The sequence below is a fragment of the Lagopus leucura genome, unplaced genomic scaffold, assembly GCF_019238085.1.
Source record: "Lagopus leucura isolate 7727_CA_CO unplaced genomic scaffold, USGS_WTPT01 Super-Scaffold_100033, whole genome shotgun sequence".
NCBI lineage: Eukaryota > Metazoa > Chordata > Aves > Galliformes > Phasianidae > Lagopus > Lagopus leucura.
The window spans coordinates 3,199,679-3,226,646 of NW_024962282.1; the positions used below are offsets into that span (position 1 = coordinate 3,199,679).

Consider the following 26,968-nt stretch of genomic DNA (forward strand, 5'->3'; position numbering starts at 1 on the left):
AGCTGAAATAAGGGAAGAGACTTCAGTTTGATGAAAGCACACTGGCTTCCAAAGAAACAAAAAAGCCATGAATGAATAAAAACATGATAGGAAGTGAGATTTCCATGGTGAGTGATGTACCAACAGCGTGCTGATGTTGTTCTAGAAGTATGCAGTACCAAAATGATTGGATAACCAGAGACTCAGAGCAGTGTCTCTTGGAAGTGCTCTAGATGCAGAAGTTACCTGATCCAGCCCCTGCTCCAGGTGGGTCTGTTGAAGCAGGTTGCCCAGGGCTGTCGCATCATCTTCAGCACCTGCATGGATGGAGCAGTCCATAACCTTTCTTGTCAATCTGCCCCAGTGGTTGGCTATTCTAGTTGAGCAAAGAAACTGAAAGTAGTGATGTTGTGTCAGCAATACAACAGATTCTCTGAGGTATCCCAATCCATTTCTCTACAGTGCTACCCAGCTTTTCATTTCCCTTTATTCCCTCCCCATGCTCTTCCTCAGGCCTCTTAGTGCTGTCCGCTTAGCTTGTCTTCCCTGCTAGGGAGTGAGAAGGGACCTTTAGAGAGAGCAGTGTGTCCTTTAGTTGAGTATATTCCTCCCTGCACAGATTTTGGGTTATTTTGGTGACAAGGGTGGGATGAAGAAAAGTGTGCTGGAAATTTGGCGTTGTGACAGGGCCACCTGAAGAAGAAAACTGGTACTTTGAGGAGAAGGGGTGGAGTTGAGGTAAGTTAGTGGGAGAGCAGAGGGTTGGGAGGAGGATCGATTGCAAGGGGCATTTTGAAAGGGGTCAGAATTGAGGAAAAGCAGCAACATGGTTATCTGCATTAAATCTATTTTTTTTCTTACCAAATAGCCATTGAGCTTTCAAGCAGTGTGTTCTGCTAAGGCTCTTGTGTGGCTTTGCTTCCTCTGTGCTTCCCAAGATTTAAGAGAGCAGCATGAATTCTGGAGGGAGATCCTGTTTCTATTTTGAAGGCAGGTTGTATGCTAAGGAAAAGATGCTATGCTAGGAGGGGGAATTCTCAATAGAAAAACCCAAATGAGAGGCCTTCAAAGTCCAGTCCCTGCTAGAATGATTTCAGAACACCATCACAAAGAGGCTCTGTAGCCTTTCTTCTCTGTTGTATGAAACAATCCGGATGATTTGCAGCCTACTTCCACAAGGTGTCCTGAGAATTGAGTGAACGGGAAGCGCTGTCAATACAGAACACTGTGTTAGCAGTTAAGAGGGTAAATAAACTTTGTTCCCCACTTGCATCTAATACCATAATTACTTAATTAGACTTGCCACAAGCTGGCAGTACCTCCAGAGAAGCAGTCCCAGCAAACTAGTCTGGGATAAAACTTTAAAATTTATTTGGCTAGTTTGTTTCTTTATTTTAACTGTGTGGGTTTTCTGTTCTTAATCACCACAGGGTCCTTGAACACTGAAGAAAGGGCTGCTTCCGTGCTTGCTAAAGCTTTTCCTGTAGCTCTTGCATGGTCTCCCATTTGTGGTTTATGAGCAAAGTGCTTTCTAGGTGAGATTCTCTCCCTGTTTTAGGAGAGGGGGTATCAATGGGGAACAGGGAGCAAAACTGCTTGTCTAAAGCCACTAAATTGGAGATGGCAGAGCGGCTCGTGCTGTCATGCTGGGAAATAGAAACTGTTCCAGAGTCACTTGGATCTATTTGGAAAATGTGACTTGGATATACTCTTTGACTACTGAATCAGTGTGCCAAAGCTTATAAACACTGCTGGCATCCTGTAGGCATAAGTCCTAAATGGTCTACTTTGCTTTCACTGCTCCTTAGTTTTAACTTAGTAAATGTGTCTCCTTGGTTTTTGAGCCCACTGATGAGTTTGCTCATTCAAAGGCAGATTTTCATAGCGTAGAAGAATAAATAACTGTTTAGAAATTGAATCAGAAGTAAATTTGAAATCCTAGATTGTTCTCCTCAACCTTGAATTACAACACAGCATGTCACAGAACCATAAGATTAAGAGCCTTGCTTGTTTACCTATACTCTTCTTTTTGAGATCATCTAACTGCCAATTACTGTGAGAAGAGCTCCACTAAATACATTAGTGAAAAAAAGAAAATGCTTTAATGCTGTATAGCGTACACTGCGATTTCATGTGATCTTTTTCAGTCATCCACCTCTCTGTATGTGACTCATTTTTTCTGAGGTGAAAGCCAAGATCCAAGTTAGTAGGATGCAGTGTTTTGAATTTGCTTTATCCGCTAATACTAAAAATTAGTAGCATCCTTTCAGATTCAATAGACTTCTTAATACCTTAATACTTTCTTAATGCCTGGGCGAAAAATTAGTATCCAGAGGAATGGCTGGTTCTCTGAGATATCTACAGGGTTGTGCCCATCACTTAGCAATCACTATCTTGTTATTAACACATTTTGTTGTGAGATCATTTATTAATTCAGATATGTATCCTTATTGGTAGTTAGATATAAATCTTCGTGGAAAGCTTAATGAAATTGTTGGACCATTCAGATTTGCTAATCAAGTATGTGTTTCACCAGTGTGTGATCCTGAACTTCTTGCTGGCACTGGAGTTGCTGATAGACTGAAAGCCCTGCTGTTGTTATGGGTAACCATGAGTGAATCGTCAGCTTCATTTTAATTTTGGGGACAAAAAGGTATCATTATTTGTACCATCATTGACACAATATTTTTCATTTTTCATTGACAAGTTCTTTACAGAGAGAGTGGTGAGGTGCTGGAACAGCTGCCCAGAGAGGCTGTGGGTGCCCTGTCCCTGGAGGTGTTCAAGGCCAGGTTGGATGGGGCCCTGGGCAGCCTGGTCCAGTATTAAATGGGAAGGTTGGTGGCCCTGCGTGTGGCAGGGGATTGGAGATTCATGATCCTTGAGGTCCCTTCCAAACCTGGCCATTCTGTGATTCTTTTCTTTGTATGAGTTGTGGTTTAACCCAGCTGGTGGCTGAGCACCACACATTCATTTGCTCATTCCCTCCTTCCCAATGGGGTGTGAGAGAGAGTTGGAAAAAAAAAAAAAAGGTAGAAGTTATGGGTTGAGATAAAACTGGTTACTAAGGTAAAGACAAGGATAATTGTTATGGCTATATATAAATATGAGTGCATATAACACATGGTGCAGAAGCAATTGCTCACAACCTGCTGATCAATGCCCAGCTAGCTCCCGAGCAGCAAAAGAGAGAGACATGAACTCCCATCCCCTTCAGAACTCCTTCTGTTTGATGTCATATGGTATGGAATATCCCTTTGGACAGTTTAGGTCAGCCACCCTGATTCTGTTCCCTCCCAGCTCCCTGTGCCCTCCTCTGTGAGTGGTCTCAGCTCTGTACAATGCTGCTTAGCAGCAGCTATAAACTTTGGTGTGTTCTCAACATTGCTTTTCTCCTAGAGCCAAGTGGCAGCATCATACACTCTGAAGATCACAATTCTGTCCCAGCTGGAATAAAGACCATATGTTAGTTCAAGTTCAATTTACTAACTGCTGCCTGAAGTTCCTAATAGCTTAATTAATTGAGATAACAATTCTTAACTATTTCAAAGAACTTCTTTTTTTTTTTTTTTTTTTCCATTGAATTATTTTACAGTTCTCTCATTCATTCATTGCATCATCTGTGTGTGGAAGGTAACAAAAAATGTTTGTAGCGGTTGCATAGAAATCTAGTTAATCTTGGATTGTATTTAACTAGTTCTGGTTCAGTATTTAGATTTTGTACTGATGTCCTTGAATGCTTTCTTTGTAGGCAGACAATGTTACTAGCTCAGATAAACCGAGACTCTCAGGGAATGACTGAATTTTCTGGAGGAGGAATGGAGGCCCAGCATGTGACTCTGTGTCTGACAGAAGCTGTAGCCGTGCAAGGTGAGCACTGAGTTGAAATGTGTATTATTGTGTCTTTCCTGTTAGAAGGTCAGATAAAACTCTAGAACTCAAGCAGTGTATTCTAAATGAAAAATCTAACGCAAATCAGCAGATTATTCTTAGTTAGCTGAGATGAAGTTCACTGATTTAATTAAGACAGTGATCTGTTAATTAAGATAATAGGAATATAAATGTATCAAAATAGATACTCGAAAATCTGACTTAATTCTCACAGTGGTTTTACTGTGTTATACTTTGTAACTTCATTATGCACCAAAGCACATTTTAAACTAGTTAAATTTTAAAATAGGTTGGTGTTTTGAATTGGTTTAAATACGGTATTTTCTGACAGCTTTGGTGCAATTTTCACTGATAAAATCTTTTTCCTAAGTATTTTAGTCTAAATAGATTTGCATATACTAATATAGGTAATAGGGTACAAAACAAAATTATTGATACAAATAGATATCATTATTTCACTGTTGGAGCTCATTACCTAATTAATATTTTCCCTAAAACCTAAACTTTGCAATCATTTATTCAATAACACAGCTTTTCTAGTTAGAGCAAACAGCACTGAGGCTGTCCTGTTTATGGAGCGAGGTCTTGAACATCTGACCACAGTATGTCATCAAGGTTGAAAACCCAGAAAACCTACCAGTATTTCTAAAATCACTGGGTTGTAAGGGATGTCATCATTTTTGGAGGTGCATAACTGGTAATTTTTAAAGTCTGATGTTGGTAATAGAGACTATGAACCTTTTGCTTTACTAGATGGTGACAACTTAGAAAACATGGAAGGTGTAAGTTTGCAAGCAGTTACCCTGGCTGATGGCTCCACTGCATACATACAGCACAATTCTAAAGGTAGGTAAACGACTGGAAGTTGGTTTGTATCAACATTGTATTCCTCTCTTTATTTGTATTCCTCTCCTATGCTGGGTTGTAAACCCCTCTGGGTAGTAAAACTGGGGAAAATCTTCAGTGTTTTCAAAGCTGTACTCCCAGTTGGGGTATTGCAGTAATAATACCAGATAAATATTTATTTCCAGTACTAATAAGATGCAGGTATCAAATGCAGAACATAAGTCAGACACAGAAGCAAGATACTCTTCATGCTTCAAACCCAAATACCAACGTTCTGCCTACTGGATAGGTAATAAGATTTAGTGTTCTGTATTGAGTGTATTTATTTCAACTCTCATGCCTCTTACCATTTTTTTTATCCTAGAATTTTAAAACCACTGTTTCTTAGCCCCTTACTATGCTTCAGCTTTAGCAAGCAGTGTAAGTCTGTGATATTGTACTGATACTCTGTCTGATCCAGGAAGTGTCTGCTGTGTGTTTAAAGTAGGTTGTGTCACACTGTTAGATTCTCTAAAAGTACTCCGTGTATTTCAGATGGTAAATTAATGGATGGCCAAGTGATTCAATTAGAAGATGGTTCTGCAGCCTATGTTCAACATGTACCCATGACTAAAAGTAGTAAGTGTAATTATATATATATATATATAAATATATTTTGAAGTATTTTATTACTGATAGATACTGATATTAACTAATCAGTAATCATTTAAAAAAAGCTTGATTTCTTATTGTTTTGCAAAGAATCTTGAAGAGAAAATTTTTCTGACTAATGCATTTTTCAACCTCTTGTCAAAGCATTGTAATTCTTTCTTCTAAACAGGGGACAGCTTGCGTTTGGAAGATGGACAAGCAGTTCAGCTGGAGGATGGAACTACAGCATTCATTCATCACACCTCCAAAGGTAAATGGCTTTTGAATAATGGTTTAGTATTTCAGTTGAACAGAACAGCAGTACAAAACACGATACTGTATTCAGACAATTACGTAATTCAGCGTGATTCCCATTGTAGTTTATTTCTTAATTCTGCTTAGTGGCATCTAGAAATTACTGAAATGAGTCTGATTCAGTTCTTTATTAGGACATCATAGAGCAGTTATAAACAGAATTTAAAAATCACCAGCTGTGTATTTATTTTTGAAGCCATGGATATCAATAAAGTAAGTAAATGCCACGTCAGTAGAGCAAGCAAGCTATCATACAGATTTCAGCCATACTTGTATGTAGAATTAAGAAGAGAAAGCAGTTAAGAATGAATCAATCAATCCCACTTAAACTAAAGAATGTAGAGGCATGACATACATTTCAAAGATCATCTCTTGGGGATATTGTCTTTAAGTAGTAGGGCTGAAAGTGTGATGACTGATGTTCAAAAATGCAAACATTCATTTTAAATTATAACCTAGATTGCTGCAGAAGCTGTTTATTCCCATCTTATGAACAATCCTATTTCTTTTGAAAAAGTGAACCATTAGATATTTTAATAAGCTAATGTGACAAAAATTACATTCCACTGCCAGCAACACCATCCAGAGTTTATTTTGCATCTATTTTTACGGGTGATTCTGGTATCAGGGTCAGATCCATACATTCTAAAATCAGATGTATGTGTTTCCTATGTTCTCATTTTATTATGAGTGGATAATGAGTTGGAAGAATATTTGTGATAGTGATTTCCCTTGTTAGTGAAGCTAGATCACAATTGAATAGACTACAATTGGTTTTGCACTTCTGCAGGTGTGCAGAAGATGTAGATGGCGTTGTCTTGAAAAAAAGTTAATCTGCTATTCATAGTGGTATTGTAATTGGGTATAATTCTCATAAACATCAGACACATGTATGGCTTTTGGAGACGTTTCCTAAGCAGCAGCAGTTTCTTGTGTTACCTACAGCCATTGCTATTCCTTTTCATTTGTAACACGCCGTAATATTATTTCTCAGACAGTTATGATCAGAGTGCGTTACAAGCAGTGCAGCTGGAGGATGGCACTACTGCCTACATTCACCATGCAGTGCAGATGCCACAGTCAGATACCATTTTAGCCATTCAAGCTGATGGCACAGTGGCTGGTCTTCACACGGGAGATGCTGCCATTGACCCAGATACCATCACTGCTTTGGAGCAGTACGCAGCTAAGGTATGCTGAACAACATTTCATCTGTCTGTAATGTTCTAATGTCATATCACATGATGCTTGACAGCAAAAGCCCGCTGTGAGCTAAGAAATAAAATGATAAGAGAGTCTTCAGACTCTTTTAAGAGAGAACACCAGATTGCCACAACAGTGCCTCACTGTTATGGGTGGCTCCAGTGTGTGCTCTTGCATAAAGACAACAAGAAATGGAACACCAAAATGATGTGGAATCAAGCTGATGTGCATAGTGATTTGGACAAGTAAATAACTATTTTCTGTAAAACACAAAAGATTAGAGTGGAGCCTCTTCAGAAGTAGTTTGGAAAGAAGGACAAAGTTAAATTATTCTCAACAAGAGACCACTGCTGATTTTTTTTTCTTGCATTGAAAAGAGTACGGCCTGTTATCTTCAATAAGGATATTACATGATAATAAAGTGTAAAAAAACACAATTAGGCAGCTGATGAATTTGGAGAAAGCTTCTCTGATCCATGCTTTTAATGACAAAAATGTAATGTGAGGCTAAAAATTCACGTTCTCCACTTCAAAGGACCTCTGTGAAGTGTGGTCTAAATATACAGCAAACAGTGCAACTTTCACAACTTAATGGTTTCCGAGTGTCCTGATTCCTAGACGACTGCTGTCAGTGCTTGTATTGGTTTGGAAAGGAGTTGAATTAATTTTATAATTTGTTCTCAGGTGTTACAGGGAATAGTCATATTTTGGGAGAAGGCCACTTAGGGTGATTAAATGGCACATACCCCATTCTTTCCATTATGTTTGTGTGCTGTAATTGAAGAAAACATAAGAAAGCCCGTCAGACTGTGTTACATTTAGCTGTGCCTTAAACTTTCATTATGTAAAAAGGTAATTCAAGGCTAGCTGTGCTGTAGCAACAAGCTTTTATGCATTGCCTAGCTGTTATTTCATCTAGGTTTATATCAGTTGGAACTTTGTCCTTTTTAATAAGGAGCTATGTTAATGCTAATTTGTTATAAAAGTACCTTTCTGTTTTGTGGAGAAGAAGCAAATGTATTTGCTTTTTTTCTCCTATTCATCTCAACATGTGTTTTCGAGTTCTGTAATGTGAATTAGTATTCTGAAGTATACTTGTGTATAGCTAGGAAAAACCCTGCTTGTTTTCTTAAAGCTTTCATCTCAGCCTTATCCTGAGATGTACTGCTAGAATTTTCAAGGAAAATCAGGAAAAGTGAATTTCCAAGTACTGAAACTGCATTATGTGCAAAAGCAAGTAATAGCTGCATGTTACACCCCTGTTTTTCTCTTAAAAGGAGAAATGCAGTTTTAGGATTCTGCTCCATGTCCATGTAGACTTCATAATAAGACAATGTATACTTTTACTAGCAGATGGCTTAGGACATTAAAAAAGGTACAGAAAGGGGCAGCAATGATGACCAAACAAATGAAATGTATGAGGTAAGGATATGAGAGAATTTCACATGATTTTAAGTGGCACAGAGTAGTGTCTTGTCGTTGTCTTTACCAGTGTAAGAGCTGGGAAGCATCAGAGAAAACTCTCAGGTCTCGGGTTCAGTGACAACAAGGGAAGGATATTTTTCAAACAGCATAAAGTTAAGCCATGGTACTGCTTGTAGAATGTTGCTCATACTAATTATGTCTCTAGATTCAAAGGGTAATTAGAAAATTCATGGAAGAGAAATGTATCTGGGGCTATTAGGTAGGAACATGTGATTTCTAGTTCAGGAAGTTCCTAAGCCACAAATTGCTTGGAGGCTGGGAGAATATTTCTGGAAATGTATCACTAAAAGAAGACCGCAGAGCAGCTCACTGGATTTGGTGGAGGATATTCATTTTTCATCATCTCTTACTTCTCTTTTAGGCATAGTCAACATGTCTTGCAGAGTGCATGTAAAGGCTAATTGGAATCCTCTTAATTTTAGACTTAGTCAATGCCACCTTCCTCTCAAAGCAACCAGGAAAAAATAGATTATTGCTCTCAGTCTGCATAAAGTCAGGGGACGTGTAGTGGAATTGCAGATAGGAATTGTGGCTGGATTTAGGGGCACCAATCTCAGCCTTGAATGTAAGAGGGTATTGTGAATGTGAGTGCTCAACACAGAGGCAACTACTGAAGAGGAAAACTTACAAAGTATATTTCAAATTAGTGTCTTTTACTACAATGACCACTGTTCTGAGTTAATGCATTTGAGAGCATATTAAGTAATCATTTCAAATATTCTATGTCCCTTGAAAAGCAGAGATTTCTCTTCCTATAAATGGTATTTAAAAATGAACCTTAAGAGCAGTACACAAGATACACAAGTCCTCTCTTACCTTTTGAAATTTTACTATTTTGAATTAAGAAGTGGCACATTGTCTAGGTACTTTGATTCTAAAGGAGCTGAGTTTTTTTTTCTCTGAGAACTCAGTGTTATCAATTTTTAATAATTTAATATACTTTCCTTTGAGTTTTCATCTAGCACGTTCAGTTCTTGCAGTCTTTTGGATGTCATTTTAAGACAGTCTTGAGATGCTTGCCTTACCTGTTGTATAATGCAGGTGCTGCAAGAGGGATTTTCATGTAAACTACTATCTTGTAGGATAACCAGCTTTCAAGAGGGAGCTAGAGAGCTAAGAAAGAATAAGCCCCCAGGAACTGTCTGTAAATCTGCCTTTCCGATGAATAAAAATAACTTCTGTTTTTCCCATATCAACCTCATTTTTCAGGTGTCTATTGATGGAAATGACAGTGTTAGTAGCACGGGAATGATAGGCGAAAATGAACAAGAAAAAAAAATGCAGGTATGTAGCACAATGCAAAATAAATGTGTGCATGTTTGTTCAGTCTTCTCTGTGCGTAGTCTGACTGTCTAACCAACTAGTCTGTAGAAGACGCTGCTTCAAGTGAACCCTGAAGAAGCAGACAAATATTTCCAGTTCTTTTTCTTGTTACTACATAGAAGTATAAAAACTTACTGAGGTGAAGGTATTTACTCAAAAGTTCTAAGAGTAATGGAAAGTACAGGTAAAAATTGTGAAGTCTCAATCCTTTTTTACTTTAACCAGAAATCTGTAAAATCCTAATTAGGAACAAGAGCAAAAGCTAATAATAAAACCTTATGCCCTCACGTGCTCACATGACAGGTTCAGAAATGGGCAAGTCATTGCACTGAGAAAGATTTGGTCATCAAAGAATCAGTGTTCTTCCTTTTTGTTTAATTTCAGAGGTGATGAAGTAGATGAGGATGGAAAAATATCTTCTGAGGTAAAATATGTTACATTACCTGTGAAAGAGGGAACTACAGGCTCACCTCTGACAATGACCTCAAAATCCTGTCATCTTAATTTTTTTTAGGTCCCACAATATTTAAAACCAGTGACAGTCTACAGCTGTCTGAATGGCATGATTGTGAAAGGACAGAAGAGCTAATTTAGAAGTTATCAGTAGTATTAAATGGAATGGACTGGAATGGACTGGAATGGACTGCCCAGGGAGGTGGTGGAATCACCGACCCTGGGGGTGTTCAAGGAAAGGCTGGATGTTGTGTTGAGGGACATGGTTTAGTGGGAGCTATTGGGAATAGGTGAACGGTTGGACTGGGTGATCTTTTAGGTCTTTTCCAACCTTAGTGATTCTATGATTCTATGAAAATGCATTCCATAAATATAAATAAAGAACTTCTGGAGTTTTGTACTGTTCTAGGATGGAACAGGAATACAACTCTATCAAAATGCAAAATTCAAGGAAGAATAGAATCAGATTTTGTTTGACTTTAACTAGAAGTAAAAATCTATTAAGCAAAACAAGCTGTTACCAATATCCAGTTACACGTTGATTTCGGCCTCAAGCCCAAAAAAAAGTGAATCTGAAGGTTCTTTATCTTGCACTTCATATGGCAACACATATGGCTGTATGGAAGTGTGCTGATCTTATGGAGCATTATGTGTTCCAAACAAATGGCCAAAAAAGATCTGATGTTTCAACAGGTAGTAAGGCTCAAATTCTGACACCTCCCCAGTAAGGTGACTTCATTTGGCCGAGCATGGAAGTGAGGGTCACAGAGCTATTGGTTGTTTCTTAAAGTGTTTTCAGTGATTATTTCTTGGTGTGATTAAGTACCTACTTGTAACCCTTTTAAAAATAATGTATTACTTAAGATACTTTATCTAAATTTGAAACTATTTCATTAAATAAGTGTGTATTTATAAATTCTTCCTAAAAAGATCAAAGTAACTCAAGAACTGAACAGATGTTATGCTGCTGAGCAGTCATCCAGACCATTTGTGTATGGTTAAGGTTTTCACCAAAGAAAAAAATAAAGCATAAAAGCCTGTTTGTGATTTGTACAGATGAGAACAAAAGCCTTTGTGTGACCTAAAGGATGTTGTGCTTTATTTTTTTTCACATCTGTCATACCCATCTGTTCAAATGAAAATCAGAATCATATGACTGCTGTGTATGTGATATAAAAATCTTACCTGAGATCTTAGTTACCTTTGTTGTTCTTCTGTGTAACCTGTCTGAGCTAAGTTAGGATGCATTGGTGGTTACCTGCAAAATAAAGAGTGTCTGAGTTTTCGTCTACTTAATTGGAGGACACCAGTTCACTGAAAGAAAGATTGAATTAGGGAATATTTGAATAAATGGGGCATATGCACACATCTGCTGGACCTAATGGATGTAAGCGTGTAAGTGCTGATAGAGGTTGGTAATGTCATCGCAAAGCCACTCTCGATTTTCTTTGAAGGGCCACAGTGTTCAGGGGAAGTTTTTGAGGACTGGAAGAAAGCAAATGTCATTCCTGTTTCAAGAAGTGTGAGAAGGAGGATCTGGAGATGTACAGATCTGTCGGCCTCACCTGAGTCCTTAGCAATTAGGTGAACAGATGATCTTACAAGCCATTTTCAGACATGTTAGCAGTTGGGAATAGTCAGTGTGGATGTAGAAAGGAGAAATAATGCCTGACCAACCCCACCACCTTTTATGACAAAATAACAACCTTTGTAGTTGTTAGAACAGCTGATATTGTTTATTACTCAGATGAGCCAGCAGGAATCTCAGAAAGTTTAATAAAAAGAAGTGGAAGGTCATGAACCTGGGAAGTATAACCAGTGCACTGGTAGAAACTGGAGAGCAACTGGCTGGAAATCAGTTCTGCGGAAAAGGACCTGGGGATCCTGGTGAACAAAGCTGACTGTGAACCAGCAATGTGCCTGTGGTAAAAAAGGCCACACGTCAGCAGATCAAGGGAGGTGATCTTTGCCTTAGACGCAGTGCTGGTGATACGCGTTGGGAATGCTTGGTCCAGTTCTCAGCTCTCAGGAAGGCGTAGACATACTGGAGTAAGTCTAGTGAAGGACTGTGAAGATGATTAAAGGCTTGGAGTCTGACAGACAAGGAGAGGCTGAGAGAGCTGCAGCTATTCAGCTTCCAGCAGAGAAGGCCAGGGGAAATTCTACCAATAAGTATAAATACCTGATATGGGCATATAAAGATGACAGAGCCTGGCTCATAGTGTGCACAGTGGCAGGATAAGAGGAAATCTGCATAAACTGAAATACAGGAAGTTTCATTTAAACTTGAGGGGAAAAAAAACCTCTGAGGATGACTGGATGCTGGCATAGGTTGTGCAGGTTGTGGTGACTCCATCCCTAGAGATACTCAGAGCTCAGCTGGATATTGCCATGAGCTGATTCTGCTTTGAGAAGAGAGGTTGTATTAGGCTGTCCCATCTCACTGATGCCGTGGCTTGTTCTTTGACAACGTAGAATGGAATTAGATTATGGAGAAAAAGGAAGTAGTTTGAAAGAAAGGTAGACTTGTAAAAGTCTCAGTTACTTTCTATACAGTTGTATCAACATGTTTACCTTTGGTCTTCTGCCTCTTTTTTCAGTCTGTAAGAACGTTCCTTGATTATTAGTGTACAAAAAAGCCTTTGATAGGGATCTAAGCTGTATCATGAAATTATTCTGTATATTTTCCTGTTGTGTCATGAGCCTAGCTGCAGTTGCACCCATTAGTTTGATCAAAATACATGCATCACTGACAAAATACAAAATGTTTTCCTTCGTTTTTAGAAAGTGCTCATTATATAACTGCATTTAATTATTGGTTGGCCTCTGTGTGAACTTATCTTTGAAGGTGGTCTGATTTATAGCTAACCTCCCTTAGGAGCAGAGCCAGTGCTTTAGACGTGTAATCTAAGCCTATTCTTTCTAGCACTCATCTTACTGCTTCACTTATTTTTCAGATTATTTAGTCTTTGTTATTTGACTAATTAATGCATTCATTTAAATGTTCTAGCTCTAAGTAAAACTCATGCTTTTAATTTCATTTACTGAGTGCTATGAAATACATTGCGTAGCAAAGAGAGATGAAAGGAAACCTGTCAGAGTCAGCTTTGCACACTAGCGTGTGACTTTCTTGATCCACTGTATTTTTTTAATCTTTTTTTTTTCTTTTTTCAACTTCAGATTGTCTTGCAGGGACATGGAACAAGAGTGGCTGCAAAGTCTCAGCAGAGTGGAGAGAAAGCATTTCGCTGTGATTATGATGGCTGTGGAAAGCTGTACACAACAGCTCACCATCTTAAGGTGATGAAATGTAAAACAAGCGTTGTTAGTTTGCAGGCATGATTTTTTTTTTTTTTTTTTTTGGACAAATTGTGCACTTTCAAGTGATGGAAATTAACAGAGAAACAACTGCAATGTGCTGTTTTGTCAATTGTTTATTTGATTGGTCTAAAATAATCAGTTGTGCCAGATGTTCAGCTGATTTTTCTTAGTGTTCTGACATATTTGAAAGCAAAAACTGCAGTCTAATAGTCTAATAGACTGCAGTTACTGACTAATAAAATATACTCTCAGTCTGTTAATGTTACATAAAACGTGCACTAAAACGTTGACTCCAAATGATGCTTACGTCGTGGTCAGATTGGTGTAGATGCAAACACGGTGTCATGGTTGACCCATATATTTCCAGCATGTAAGAAATCTTGTTGAGATAATATTTCTATCAGTAGTATCACAGAAATTCTGAAATCCAGAGTTCACTAATCTATGTGAATGCATGATTATGTGAGAATTCTGAGTTGTGAAAGATTTTATCATCATAAGTCTAAATCTTCAAAACAGTTGAACATGCAAAGTGAAGAGATGGAACATCTTTTCTTAGCACATAGCAACTTCTTGGTTCCCTCTTGCTTGTTTTTTTAATTTTTTTATTTTCATTTAGTAAATAAAGTACTGTAGAGCTGTATTCCAGTTTAGATGTGGAATACAGGTGATCACCTGGAGATGAGCTAAGCTCCTTTCAGTGCAGCCTTGTCTGTGACAAAACACTGTGGAATCAGTGAGGTTTCATGCAATATAAGAGGACCTGCAGAAGTCTCAGTGTAGTCAATAATCAGAGAGAAGGCTCTGAGGCATGCCTGTGTGCTTTCTTTAATTTACCTGTGTGTTGGCAATTCCACATATATTTACAGAAATGTCTTTTGTAGAACTGACTTGAAAGGATTAGGCTAGACCTTAGAAGAAGACACCTGTAGTTTTAAGGAAAACAGTGCTACCCTATGTTAGTTTTTATCACTGACTTAAAAAGAAGACATTTAAATGTGAATCTCAGGAAGAGAAGTAAAATGTGTTGTCTTTTAGAATAAGGTTTTTCTGTGCTGAAGTAATCAGATGCATCTTTTTAAATGAGTGTATCGGATGTCTTGGCAGGTACACGAAAGGTCACACACAGGAGACAGACCATATCAGTGTGAACATCCTGGATGTGGTAAAGCTTTTGCAACAGGTGACCCTTTCCTCTCCCTGCTTTTTTGTGTTTGTCTGTATAAGTTTATGGTACCAATGTTTCTTTTCCTTAGTTGCTAAGTATAGAACCTGGTTGGGAATCCATTTATGAGAACTGCAGAAAAAAGTGTTGTTTTAGCTAGTGCAGCATATAGAAAAGACAGAGGATTTGACTATTAGTTACTGAAGGGGTAGTGAGGTGAAACCCTTGGCACTTTCATTTGGTCTTCACCTGTCATGCTACAGCCAGATTTTATCTTGGAAAAAATAGGCCTTCTTAATATGAAACTAACAGTGTAAGTTACACGAGGTGACAGAAAAAGCTGAACCTGCTGTCTAGAGGGATCTAGATAATGTTCTGATCCAAAGTTGCAAAGAACTTTGGTGGGAGCTGCTTGCAGTGTTTTTTATCACATTGTATCAGGGTGATGTTTCTCATAAAGCGAACACTGTATTTTGTACTGACTAATCCATTTGTAAATGATAAACTACCTGAGATTTGATGACTTAAGATGCAATTACAAGTGATGAACCATTGAAGATGATACAAAAAAAGCAAAACTTGTTTCAAATTCTTTTACTTTGAATGTAGATTGACTTGATACTTAGAAAAGTTAGACTCTAGATTTTCTGTAAAAACTGAGATTTTTTGGAACTCCATCTGATGTAACATTGAATAGTGTTTCTTTAAATAAGCACAAGAAATGCTGATGAGAAAGGTCAAAAGACAAACAGTCCCACTTAAAGAGTTGCACATAAGTTTAATTTTATAGTGTGCAAAGAGATTTCAAAACAACATAATGAAAACACTGTTCTCTATTGCAACAGACTGATGTGCAGCTCTAAACAGCTTTCTGTCTAATGCTGTATTTTGGGCCAGAGATATTTGTACCACCTTACCTCAGCCTTTGATATGGCTTGTGTCAGGCACCAGAAGTTCTCAGCTTAAATATTAAGAATTCTCTGCTGTGTTGGATCATGACGTGATGTTTATTTTAGATATAAGAGCGAATTGATGCTCCTCTTTGTAGCCACCATTGTGTTCATAACAAGTCAAAAATAGAAGTTGTAGGAGTTGAGTGTAGAGTTGTAGGAGTTTTAAGTTTACTTAGAAAACATTCTGAAATTAAGTAGGCGCCATCTTCTTACAGACTGTTCCTTTATTTTTTAGAAATGTATACATCTCTAGTGAATGGAAGGAAAATTCATGTTTCTAATAATATTCTAATGATTAAATACTATTTTGATGACAACATTGGTAAGATGCAAAAAAGTAGATGGGATAGAGAACATGCCAATTTCCTCAGAAGATAAAATAAATATTTACCTGCATTATAATAATTGCAGTTTATCCCATTGAAAGGAGTGGGAAGTGTACTTTCCTTATAAAGGAGGGAAGGAGGAATTCATCAACTGTATCAGGGTTTCATTGCTCTGTAAGGTAGAATGAGGCGCTTGCAAAGAGTAACAGCTTCTGACCATCTTCATTTTGTACTTTATTTACTTACTTGGGTGTTATAACATCCTTTCTGACCTCCAGGGTATGGATTAAAAAGTCATATCCGAACACACACTGGTGAAAAGCCGTATCGGTGCACAGAAGAAAACTGCACCAAGTCATTCAAGACTTCAGGAGACCTACAGAAACACATCCGAACCCACACAGGTAGAATGACTACCATTTTTGTTTCCCCAAGTTAATTCACTTTGGTGGATTTCTCTGATTCACGTTGCTTAGAAAAGTGTTCAAGCACCCATGCTGCCATTGCAGACGTTTAGCAGTGTGTCACTGACGTTGTCACTGAGCACCTTTGCAGTTTGGTTTGCAGCTCAGTACCAAGGGGTCTGTTCTCAGTAACGCAGCTCACCTTTTAGAAGTGGTTTGGTGCTTTAAGATAAATTGGACGCCAGGTTCATGAAGGCTGATAGTTCTCAGGTTGTTGCCCTTCATATCGTATCAAACTAAATGAAGGTTCCAAACGTGTGAAAATTAAAACTCAAGTCCTTGTGGAAACAGATGGAGTCGTGTGTGCTCATAGATACCCTATGCGAGTTTCAACAGTGCACCGATGGAGGCAAGTCTTCTCGTGTTGCTGGTGCAAGAAAATCTCGGTCACCTGGAAACAGGTCACTTTTCTAGCAACTCCATTAGAAACACAAAGGCAAACCGGTCCGGTGACATTCCTGCAATCGCTGAAAAACAATCAGTGTTGTGGTTTCTGACTGCAGCCCTTCTTGAGGCTGTAATTGGAGGCTCTGCCTCGCCACGGGGATCAGGGGAGCCATGGTAACACAACACTGAGGCGTGTACGCTCACATACGCTCTGCCTTGGCAGAAAAGTGGAAAACGTTCCCAAAACGGCGGCCTTAAGGAGTGAATTATAGTTTCCTCTGCCAAGAAGCTAACTGCTTTGGAGTTACATGTCTGTATCAGGTCTTCATTTTTCATTTCTGTTTCCAAGTACATAGAATTGTGTCTGTAGTGGTAATCTGCCCTCTCTTACTCTCGGACTCCTCTCTTTGTTGACCAGTACGGTGGGGGCAATGTACTGAGCCCTACCAAGTGTCAGATTCCAACAGGACAGCATGTTGGATGGCTCGTGCCTCTCCAAATTCAGTCCCTTTGCTCTCCTCCCTGGAGCTGTGTGCTCTGATAGGTCTGAAGGATCAGCGAGGTTAGACGGGCTGGCTTTATCTGATCTTCAGGTGAAGGTGTTGGAGGAGCGATGTGAGTTATTGTGTGTAAATTTAGTATAGGAATGGACTTAGTAACAAAAAAATCTGTGATTGCTTTGACTTTGGCAACTTTAGAAACTTGAATTTCAAGGCTGTGTCCCTTTAAAAATTTGTTTCAGCCAAAAGTAAAGTGCTTTCTGTAGTGAATTTGACTAATTTGCCTGTATCTTGGTTATGTCTTAAATCATGAAGTAATTTTTTTCATTTTATTAATTACAAACATACAAATGGTTTAATGCACTTGCTTTGGATAACACATGTAGCATTTTGTCTGGAGGGGTTAAACACATGCAAGAATATAGGTAATATGGAAGCTAGTTCAAGCAACTGAGTCTGTTTTAAATATCATGAGATACTAAGTGCTTCATAATTTATCTCACAGCTCACACAGTTTTCCCAGTTTTTGCCAGATATAGGTACAACACTCCGTGTCACGTGTTCATGGCATCTCTGAATGAGGCTCTCAATTAGGTAGCTTTGGATTCCAGCATTCAGCATAAGTGTAACTTACAATTTTTGTACTCTTTCATAACTTTCCTGTGTGTACTTCTTTTTTTTTCAGGCGAAAGGCCCTTTAAGTGTCCTTTTGAAGGCTGTGGCAGGTCGTTCACAACATCTAATATTAGAAAGGTTCACATCAGGACACATACAGGTGAAAGACCTTATTACTGCACAGAGCCAGGATGTGGGAGAGCTTTTGCCAGTGCAACCAATTATAAGAATCATGTGAGAATACACACAGGTATGTGGATGGTGTTTTATGTTTTCAAATGGATCCTGCTTGTGAGAGTCTTCTTTTTTGAACACTGTTTTGGTGCGCTGTAGTTGGATGTAGTCATGTTTAGGTGACTGGACCTGGTGCCTTTGTTTTGGCCTCACGTGAGGGAAGATGAGCATAGTTTGGCTCACCTTTGTGAGTCTCCCATTCACTTGGATTGTATTTTCAAGATTCTGAAATGTAAGAGCTGGCGATAGCCGTATCATCTTAGAAGCCTTGCATGTTTATAGATGCACGGATAAGTTTCATGCAGAACTTTTGTATCAGATTAGCTTTATAGTTTGTAATGTAATGTAGACATTTGTTTCATTGATTTTTTTTTTAGGATTTTTTAAAGGAACAAAACTGTCAGTGCTGTGCAAAACTGGTGTTTAGGTTGACACCTTTGCAGAAGCTCCAAGTTCTGTGTCACTCAGTGATGCAGTTTGCATTTGCCTTCATCCTCAGTATCAGTTTCTAAAGATTCTATAAATTGCAGCTTTTAGACTGCATCATCCTGTACTCATAAGGAGAACATTTTATATGGAATGGGAGAAAAAAGGGCCCAGCTTTCACTGGCAGATTAAAAAAAGAAAAGACCAATGAGAAGCTGCATTGATAAACTTAGTGAGCTAGAGCTTCACTGTTGCCTTTGAAATTGAAATTGGCTTGGTAGTGGAAGTGTGTCGCTAAATACCTTACAGATTCATTGACAGTTTTGTTTGTGCATTCTGAATAACATTCTCTCCTTCTGTTTGCCATACAGGGGAGAAGCCCTATGTCTGTACAGTTCCTGGTTGTGATAAACGTTTTACAGAGTATTCCAGTTTATACAAACATCATGTTGTACATACTCATTCCAAACCATACAATTGTAATCACTGTGGAAAGACATACAAGCAGATTTCTACACTTGCTATGCACAAGCGGACAGCACATAATGACACAGAGCCCATTGAAGAGGAACAAGAGGCTTTTTTTGAGCCACCTCCAGGTTAGAGTTTCAATCTTTGAATCTCTTGTAACAAATGGGCTGGATAATATTATGCTGTTTATAACCAAGGAAATTAAAGTATAGATAAAAATCTGAAGTACTTAATAAAAGTTATTTAAAACTTCTTTGTAGGACTTTTTAGTGTGCTGGTCAACTTGTAAACAGAAACCGAGAGAGTAATTGACCAGATCATAAACTGAGTTTATAGCAGGCTGGAGATAAGAGAGATTTGAGAAATCTGAGCTGCAGTCCCAGCAAACCTGCTATAAACAATTCTGCTATAAACGTGAACTGTGTGAAGGGACCTGCAAGAGTCTAAAGTGCTTGTCTGCAACCTACTGGATTTTTCTGAGGCACCACAGTTGCTGGAGGTCTTTTATCAGGAATAAAGGCACTGCTTTGTGAAAAGGAAAAATCCGTTTGTGCAGCACCGGGATACTGTGGTGGTTTTGTGACAGTTAACAGCAGAGTTAATAGCAGTGTCTGTGAATTTAGGTCCTAGAGGCAAAGACGAAAATAAGCTAAGAATGTTTGTCATGTCATGAGTAGTATCTTGTGACTATAAAAATGAGGTTAGAAGAAATGCCATGAGAGAACAGTTATCTCTTGCCAAACTGTGATTTGTCTGAAGATAGAAAATGCAGATGCAAAGGGTTCTGTTTTACTACGTGTATTTGGGAAACAGCACTGAACGCCTCAAGCAAATTTGCTATAGTCTCATGCCATCTTTTGAGGGAATTATAGGATTCTTTTACTGAAGTTAAACATTTATTAAGATAATTAACTGAAATCTTCACACAAAGGCATCACTGTATTCCTCTGCCTGTTTGTTAATGAATAACTTTTAGAAACTGCCATTTGTGTTCTCATGAAGGCTCCTGCTTGGAGAAGTTAACATTTAATGATTGAATTAGAAATAGTTTGTTGCCTTTTTAATGTTGGAGTATACAGTAGTAATATATTTTTGTTGAGTAGCATTTGTATGTCTCTTCTCATCTTTCAACTATCCCTTTTCCACTGAAGCGTTTCAAAACCATCAAACCAGGCTGGCATTTATTCCTTGTTGGTTATCTTTCCTGCCTGCATTTGGAGTATCCAGACTAAACTACTCTCTTGCCTTCTTTGTATCAAATAGGTCAAGGGGAAGATGTCCTGAAAGGCTCGCAAATAGCCTATGTGACAGGTGTAGAGGGAGAGGACGTCATTTCTGCACAAGTTGCTACAGTTACTCAGTCAGGGTTAGGTCAACAAGTAGCGCTAATTTCCCAGGATGGAACCCAACACGTAAGTAATTTTTTGCTGAAGAGGTGACAAAAATATGTTGAGAGTTTCTGCTCGTGGGTCTGATAAATGTGTGTTGATTTCTCATGGGGAGAAACTTATTTGAAAATTATGCTATATGCTTAGGATTGGATCTCCTCTGGAACACCTAAATTCCACCATAAATTCTCTTACCTGAAACTATATTAATACGATCTTAGGCTTTTTGGTCTATTCTGTTGTCTTTATCACTTAAAAACTCTGGAAGTCCTTTATGCTCACAATATAGGCACAGGCTGTATAACAACTGTTATATGTGCAACATAGTTGCTGAGGTTTTCCAGAGTTTCCCGGTTATTCTGTTAGTATCTGATGTTAGTAGAATAATATCACTGATACCACTGCTGCCTCGTTTGCAGACACTTGTTAGAAAAAATAATCTACTTAGTTCCAGTGCATGTTTTACATCTGGTATATTCAATTCTTACAATTTCTAACAAGAACATGAGAAGATGAGGAAATAGGATAATACTGCCTCTACTCAAGAGTTCCTTTGGATAGCTTTTTTTTTGAGGAATGGGTAGGAAACCCACTGAGAGTGGATTTCAGCACAGTTCTTTAGTTTAACTCTGCTGGTACACTGAATGCATAATGGGAAAAAAATCATATTTCAAGTGAGGAGGTAGCTGCTGCGCCAGTAGGATATGAAAAATATCTTCTAAATTGTAATTGGAGATGAAATATTAAAGGGGGCTGTCACATTGCAAGCCCTGACCACTGCAGCAGTACTAAGGAACCAGCATTTTTACCCCTAGAAATGAAGGCCTTTAGAAGCCATAACATGGAGTTCTTCTCATATCTATTAATCCTTCAGCTTGGTTTCAGTTCTGGAATGTTTTATTGCCTTCTAAATCATGCAGATCATCAGATCAGTAACTGATGCCCTAATACATTTATATTGGAGACATCAGTAATTTATATCAATTTTTAAATGATTTTTTTAATTGGTGGTTTTAATTACCAAACCTCTTTAGTGTCTCCATTAAGATAAAAGCATGTGATGCAACTTGAGTCTCACTGTCCTGTTGTGTAAGACGCATGCATAGATAACCTTGCATGCAGTTCTTTGGGGTATGATTAACTGACATGGAGTTCTAGACTCTGATGGGAAGCACACAACTCTTTCTCATTGCTGGGCCATAATTATATTTCTGTAAAGAGATACAAGTGTCTGAAAGATGGTGGGATGTTAGATCTCCATCCATGTTTGTGATGAAGGCTTTTCATCCAAGACTGGGAATTGGCCAGAGAGTGACAGTGATCCTCAGGAAATGCATGAGTACATCAAGGAAGTGGAATAATAGCTGCTATAACTTGTGGACAGGATGTTACTGTAAATGGGACTTACAGTATTTCTTTCAGCGCTGTTGTGGATAAGTTGCCTTTTAATTCTGGATTGTCAGGCAGTTTGTTTCACATGAGGAAGGTGAAGTTGCACCATCTGCTGCTGAATCAACTAGCAGGAATGTGTTTGATGAATGCTGCTACAGTGCAAATGCAAACTCTGATTTTTTTTTCAAACCTCAGTTAAAAACATTTACCTGAAAACAGCATTATGTTGCTGAAAGCTAAGCCTCAGGTATGACTTGAGCAGCAATTAAACCTTCTTTACTTCAGGAACTGTGTTATGTTTCAGGTCAACATATCTCAGGCAGATATGCAGGCCATTGGAAATACAATCACTATGGTAACACAAGATGGCACCACTATCACAGTCCCTGCCCACGACGCCGTCATCTCTTCTGCAGGAACACATTCTGTAGCAATGGTTACTGCAGAAGGCACCGAAGGACAGCAGGTAAAAAATTACCCTGTGTACATAGGTAATGTTCTTTTTGAGATGGTATAGGCACAAAAGTCATCACAGTATTCAACACCAGGCTGTGTCATTCCCATCAGAAGACTACAGTATGTTCTATCCCGTTAGTATCAGCAACAGGTTGTTTTAGAAACAATAAAAACAAAAACAAATAGAATAAAAAAAAAAATTGAGGTACCAATTTGATAATTCTCGTAGGTCTGCATAAAACAAGACAGAAATGCTAAGCATTTCTCCCAGAGTCACACAGTAAATAAGTGGTAAAGCTAAACATAGGATCCAGTGTGAATTTATTGCTTAATATTATAGGATTGTTATCTGTTTTGCAGAGAGGAAGTAAGTATATGTTTGCAGTTTTGCTATTAATATACAGTAGTTAACTTTTTTAGTACAAATAGAGTGATACAGCTTTTAATATTTAAGTGAAAATACATCCCACTGTTCTAAAAATGTGCCATGTGAAAATGAATATATTTACTTCTCTGTATGAGTGTGTGCATGCCCTGTATGTGTAGATAATCATGGGCTTGCAGATACAGCTACTGAACTTCTGTGCTGTACTGAAGATACTTACGTTTTGAGGGCTAACAGATGACGCTGACAAACAGTGATGTAACCTTTCTTAAAAGATGATCTGCTCTGCAGGATAAAACTGTGTCATGAAAAACCATAGTTTTGAATGTAACTTTAAGTTTGAAGATTACAGTTGTATGAGGTGAATAGCAGTAATCTGGAACCATCCAGTTGATTCTCATTCTTTGGTCCTCAAGGTTGCCATCGTGGCTCAAGACTTAGCAGCATTTCATAGCACCTCATCAGAAATTGGACATCAACAACACGGGCACCATTTAGTGACCACAGAAGCTCGGCCCGTTACATTGTTGGCTACATCCAACGGAACACAAATTGCAGTACAGGTAAAGTGAAAAATGGTTTTTGGAGTGTTTCTTGCTTCTAGAGTTAGAAGTTCCTAGTAGTATAACAAAATCAGTCTAATAAGCTTGGCTCCCCTGAAAAAAAATAGCCAGTAACCATATAGTTTTGTATTTTAAAGAAGAATAATAAGCACCTGGTTTTCCAAATCTACTTGTAGTACTTAAAAATAAATAAATGAAAGGTTGGGGAGAGCTGAAGTTAAGGACAGATGAATCTTCCACTGAAGAATGATGCATGTTCTGTTTGGGAGTCAGCAGGTCTTTTGTGGAAGAGTGTGTTCCTTCATCCTTCAGCATTCCATGTCAAGGTGATCAGGAATGCTACATTATCAAAGTTGAATTGCTATGAGCACGCCCATACAGATAAAATGACTAAAGTTGTTATTTGAACCCTGAAATGCTGATAGCAAAAAAGTGTGAACAGTCATGTAGAAAAAGCAGTAATTGGAGATCTCTCTTTTTAGTTGCATCTACAAGATAATAATTTCCTCTCTACTGTAGAGCTGAACAGTGTCATGGAGACCATTTCTTTCTATAATCAGAATTCTGCAATAGGTTTACATTGTATATATTATATGCTGTTGTTCCATAGAGCTTATTTTCTCAGAAGAATTAAGAAAACTGGAAGTTTGTTTGGTTTGCCACATCTAAAATGTAATTTAGCGGCTACTGTAATTTCAGAAGCCTTATTTTAGCTTTGTTATGTCTGTCAAGTGAAATTATTATCTGTCTAAATTGTCTGAATTATTACATGTAATGAAATGTATTTATCATGCAGCAATTCTTTGAAGAAACTAAATTTGGTAAATACAAAGAATCTCAGTTAAATCTGCTATCAGAGCTACCTGCTACCTCCTGGTTTCCATGCTGTTATTGTAGATGACCCAGGTGATGAACAGTGCTGATCACACTTACTTGTGCTCGCTACCCATCGGGATCTTTGCCTTTGGTTTCATCTTACAAATCTGTAAAGAAAAATTAATCTGTGTGAAATTTTAGATTGATTTATGTTTAAATGCATTTGTTTCAGCTTGGAGAACAACAGTCTCTGGAAGAAGCCATTAGAATAGCCTCCAGAATACAACAGGGTGAAACACCAGGAATTGATGATTAACTTCTAAAACTGCTACCAGAACAATAGAGTGAAAGGTATTTTATTTTCAAACAACAAAAGTCCATGCCAGCAGCAATCCACAAAAACTTTGAAGTTCCCCTCTCATCGATACTGTGTACACATTTTATGCAAGAGCAAAGAACGTTTTCTAAGCGTTGTGTACATAACCCTGGGAATGGACTGACATCATCTACTTCCAACTGTTGTATATTCAGGAATATGGAATTAGGATTATCTAGTAAATTTCCTTGTTATCCTTTCATCAGATTTCAGACTGGTCTACAAGCAAGTTAAAAACAAAACAGAAGTATTGGAGTTAATTTTTAGTGTCATGTACAATAACAAAGGCATTACTGAATATTTGAAGTGTTGTAAAGACTATAACAAAATCACAATTTCAAGAGCCCTTGCAAGTTATAAAGAAGACAGAGCCTGTTCAGTTGTTTTCCATAAATGGAAAAGACGTTGATTTTGAGCCTCCTGTAAACCTTCATACTTTGATTCGTTTCATACAGATTTGAATACTCTTTAGATTACCCACCCCATCTCATTCATTGTAAATACAGATTGTTAATGCTGGAAGTGCTAATTGTATTATCTTTAAATTGGATTGTGTACAAAGGAGAAACTTTGGTTGTTCAATATTAAAAGAAGTAAATCTAATGATTTCGTTTCTTTACATATTTTACTTAAGATGTTACTCTGGAATTATTATGCAATAAAAGATAACAAGACTGTATTATCTAGATAGGATGATATTGTTCTGTGACATACTGTTTTACTTTTGGTGGGACAAGTGAAAATATTTATTTATGGCCTTGTATAATTTCTTTTCCAAAGTTTATTTATCATAAATCTCAATTTTTAACTTACTCATTTTGACCGCGGTCCACTGAAGTATAAGAAGTAATCAGTGCTAAGAGTTATTTTCAGCATGCTGAAGCACTACAGAAATTGTTTAAAAGCATAATCAGTCAACTGATTTTGATTAAAAGTAAACTAGGAGTTTTCAAGAGGAATGTGTTCAAACGGTGCATTTGGGGCATAAACACATGTATTAACAGTCTGTTTCAGCAGTTCTGAGTGCCTGCACTACTGTTTGTTACCTACCATGTGCTGATAAGCAGTGATTTTGAAAATCAGGACACAAGTTAGTAGGGAAAAAAAGGATTAATTAAAGATTATGTAAGTACAGTGCTCCTCTCCACCTACCATTCTATAAAGGAAAAAAATTCATTGTAGATAAATCTAACACGGACTGTAAGATGTAACTTACAACTTTTTATACAGAAAAATGCCTTTAATTGTCTTGTTAGTAAGCTTGTTGAGCAAGTTAAACTTCCTTGGCTTCCTGTAAGATTCAGTGCTTGCTTTAGATGAATGTCGAGAACACTTCTGAAACTGAAGCCCCACCTTTATCCTTCTCAAGGAAAAGATTAAACATCTTGGGGGTAAAAAGTCAATCGAGTAATCATTTTGTATGTCTTGTGGGGTTTGTTTTGCATTTAAAAAAAAAAAGTTAATAACTATGTGCTTGGAGGTATTTGACATCAAAAAGGCCACGCTGAATATAATGTGATTGACTACATCGATACGGGTTGCAGCTTTTTATGCTTTTCATACAGATGGCCAACTGCAAAATGCTGTGAGAGAACACAGTGCTGTGGGATAAAGGTGGTCAAAACAGACCTTTAACAGAACTGTTACAAAACAAAACTTGAAAACGTTCAGGTTGTCTGCAACCTTCCTGTAGGATTGAGGCTGTTTACTTACTTAGGTGCCAGATTTCCTGAAATTTTAAGTAATTTTGATGTCCCATGGAGATAAACTGTACTATGCAAAGAGGTTAATTACATGTCAACTAGATCAGTTTCTTAGTTTTTACGACCTTTTAGAAATTAAAGATGTATCATTTGACATGAAAGTTCAAGTTTTTTTCTTAAATTTCATTGCTAATAGTTTTTGGAAACACTGGCTGGAAGTGACTTAACGAAGAAATAACAGTGCCTCTCATTTCCCAGGACACTTTCTGACCACTGTACAGATGTGAGTATTGCTTCTTCCTTCATACTAGTTAGTTTCCTGCTAGGTATTAAAAACATTGATAAGGAAGCTTGATAAGCTTGATAAGGAAAAGCTGCAAAATATTTAAGTAATGTTTCTTGTATCTTACCAGTTGTTCTTGCAAAACTCCCGCAATCAAAGGTTGTGCTTCCCCCATAGCTACCCCTATAAAGGAAAACATACTTAAATACTGAATAAACAAGGCAGACTGACTTAGACTGCTTAGACTTGAAAGAGAAGCAGAGATGATTACATGCATTTTCACTGGCAGTATGTATGTGTAACAGACTTGTTTTCAGAATGAAGAGTCCTCTGCGATTTTCTGCTGGTTTCCCAGGACTTGGAAGGGAACCTTCTTGTGAGCATACATCACCACTGGAAGGTTCTGTAGTGGAGATCACACAAGTTCAAAGTGGGTGAGGAAGGGATCTTGGTGAAAAGGATTCCAGGAGGAGGCAGCAAAGAACATGCCCAGAAGGGCTGGGTGTTAGGCAGTAGAAATCTCTTATTTTTGCTATAGATTTTACTTCTCTTTTTGAATGTTCTGTTTCAAAGGGAGCAACGCACTGGGAGAAGGAATCGTAAAAGAGGGATCCTATGA

The 26,968-nt window shown here is 38.0% G+C and overlaps 1 protein-coding gene across 1 annotated transcript; it reads left to right on the forward strand.

Moving 5' to 3' along the window:
* Positions 1–1,362: 1,362 nt before the first annotated feature.
* ZNF143 (zinc finger protein 143) lies at positions 1,363–26,220 on the forward strand. The gene is made up of 17 exons (XM_042882042.1): positions 1,363–1,514; positions 2,516–2,632; positions 3,731–3,849; positions 4,624–4,716; positions 5,251–5,334; positions 5,537–5,617; positions 6,656–6,852; positions 9,559–9,633; positions 13,306–13,425; positions 14,554–14,629; positions 16,169–16,294; positions 17,927–18,106; positions 18,888–19,115; positions 20,251–20,399; positions 22,072–22,233; positions 23,025–23,171; positions 24,220–26,220. Exons 3-17 carry the CDS (start codon positions 3,738–3,740, stop codon positions 24,301–24,303), a joined length of 1,914 nt encoding a protein of 637 aa, XP_042737976.1. The 5' UTR covers positions 1,363–1,514; positions 2,516–2,632; positions 3,731–3,737; the 3' UTR covers positions 24,304–26,220.
* Positions 26,221–26,968: the final 748 nt, after the last annotated feature.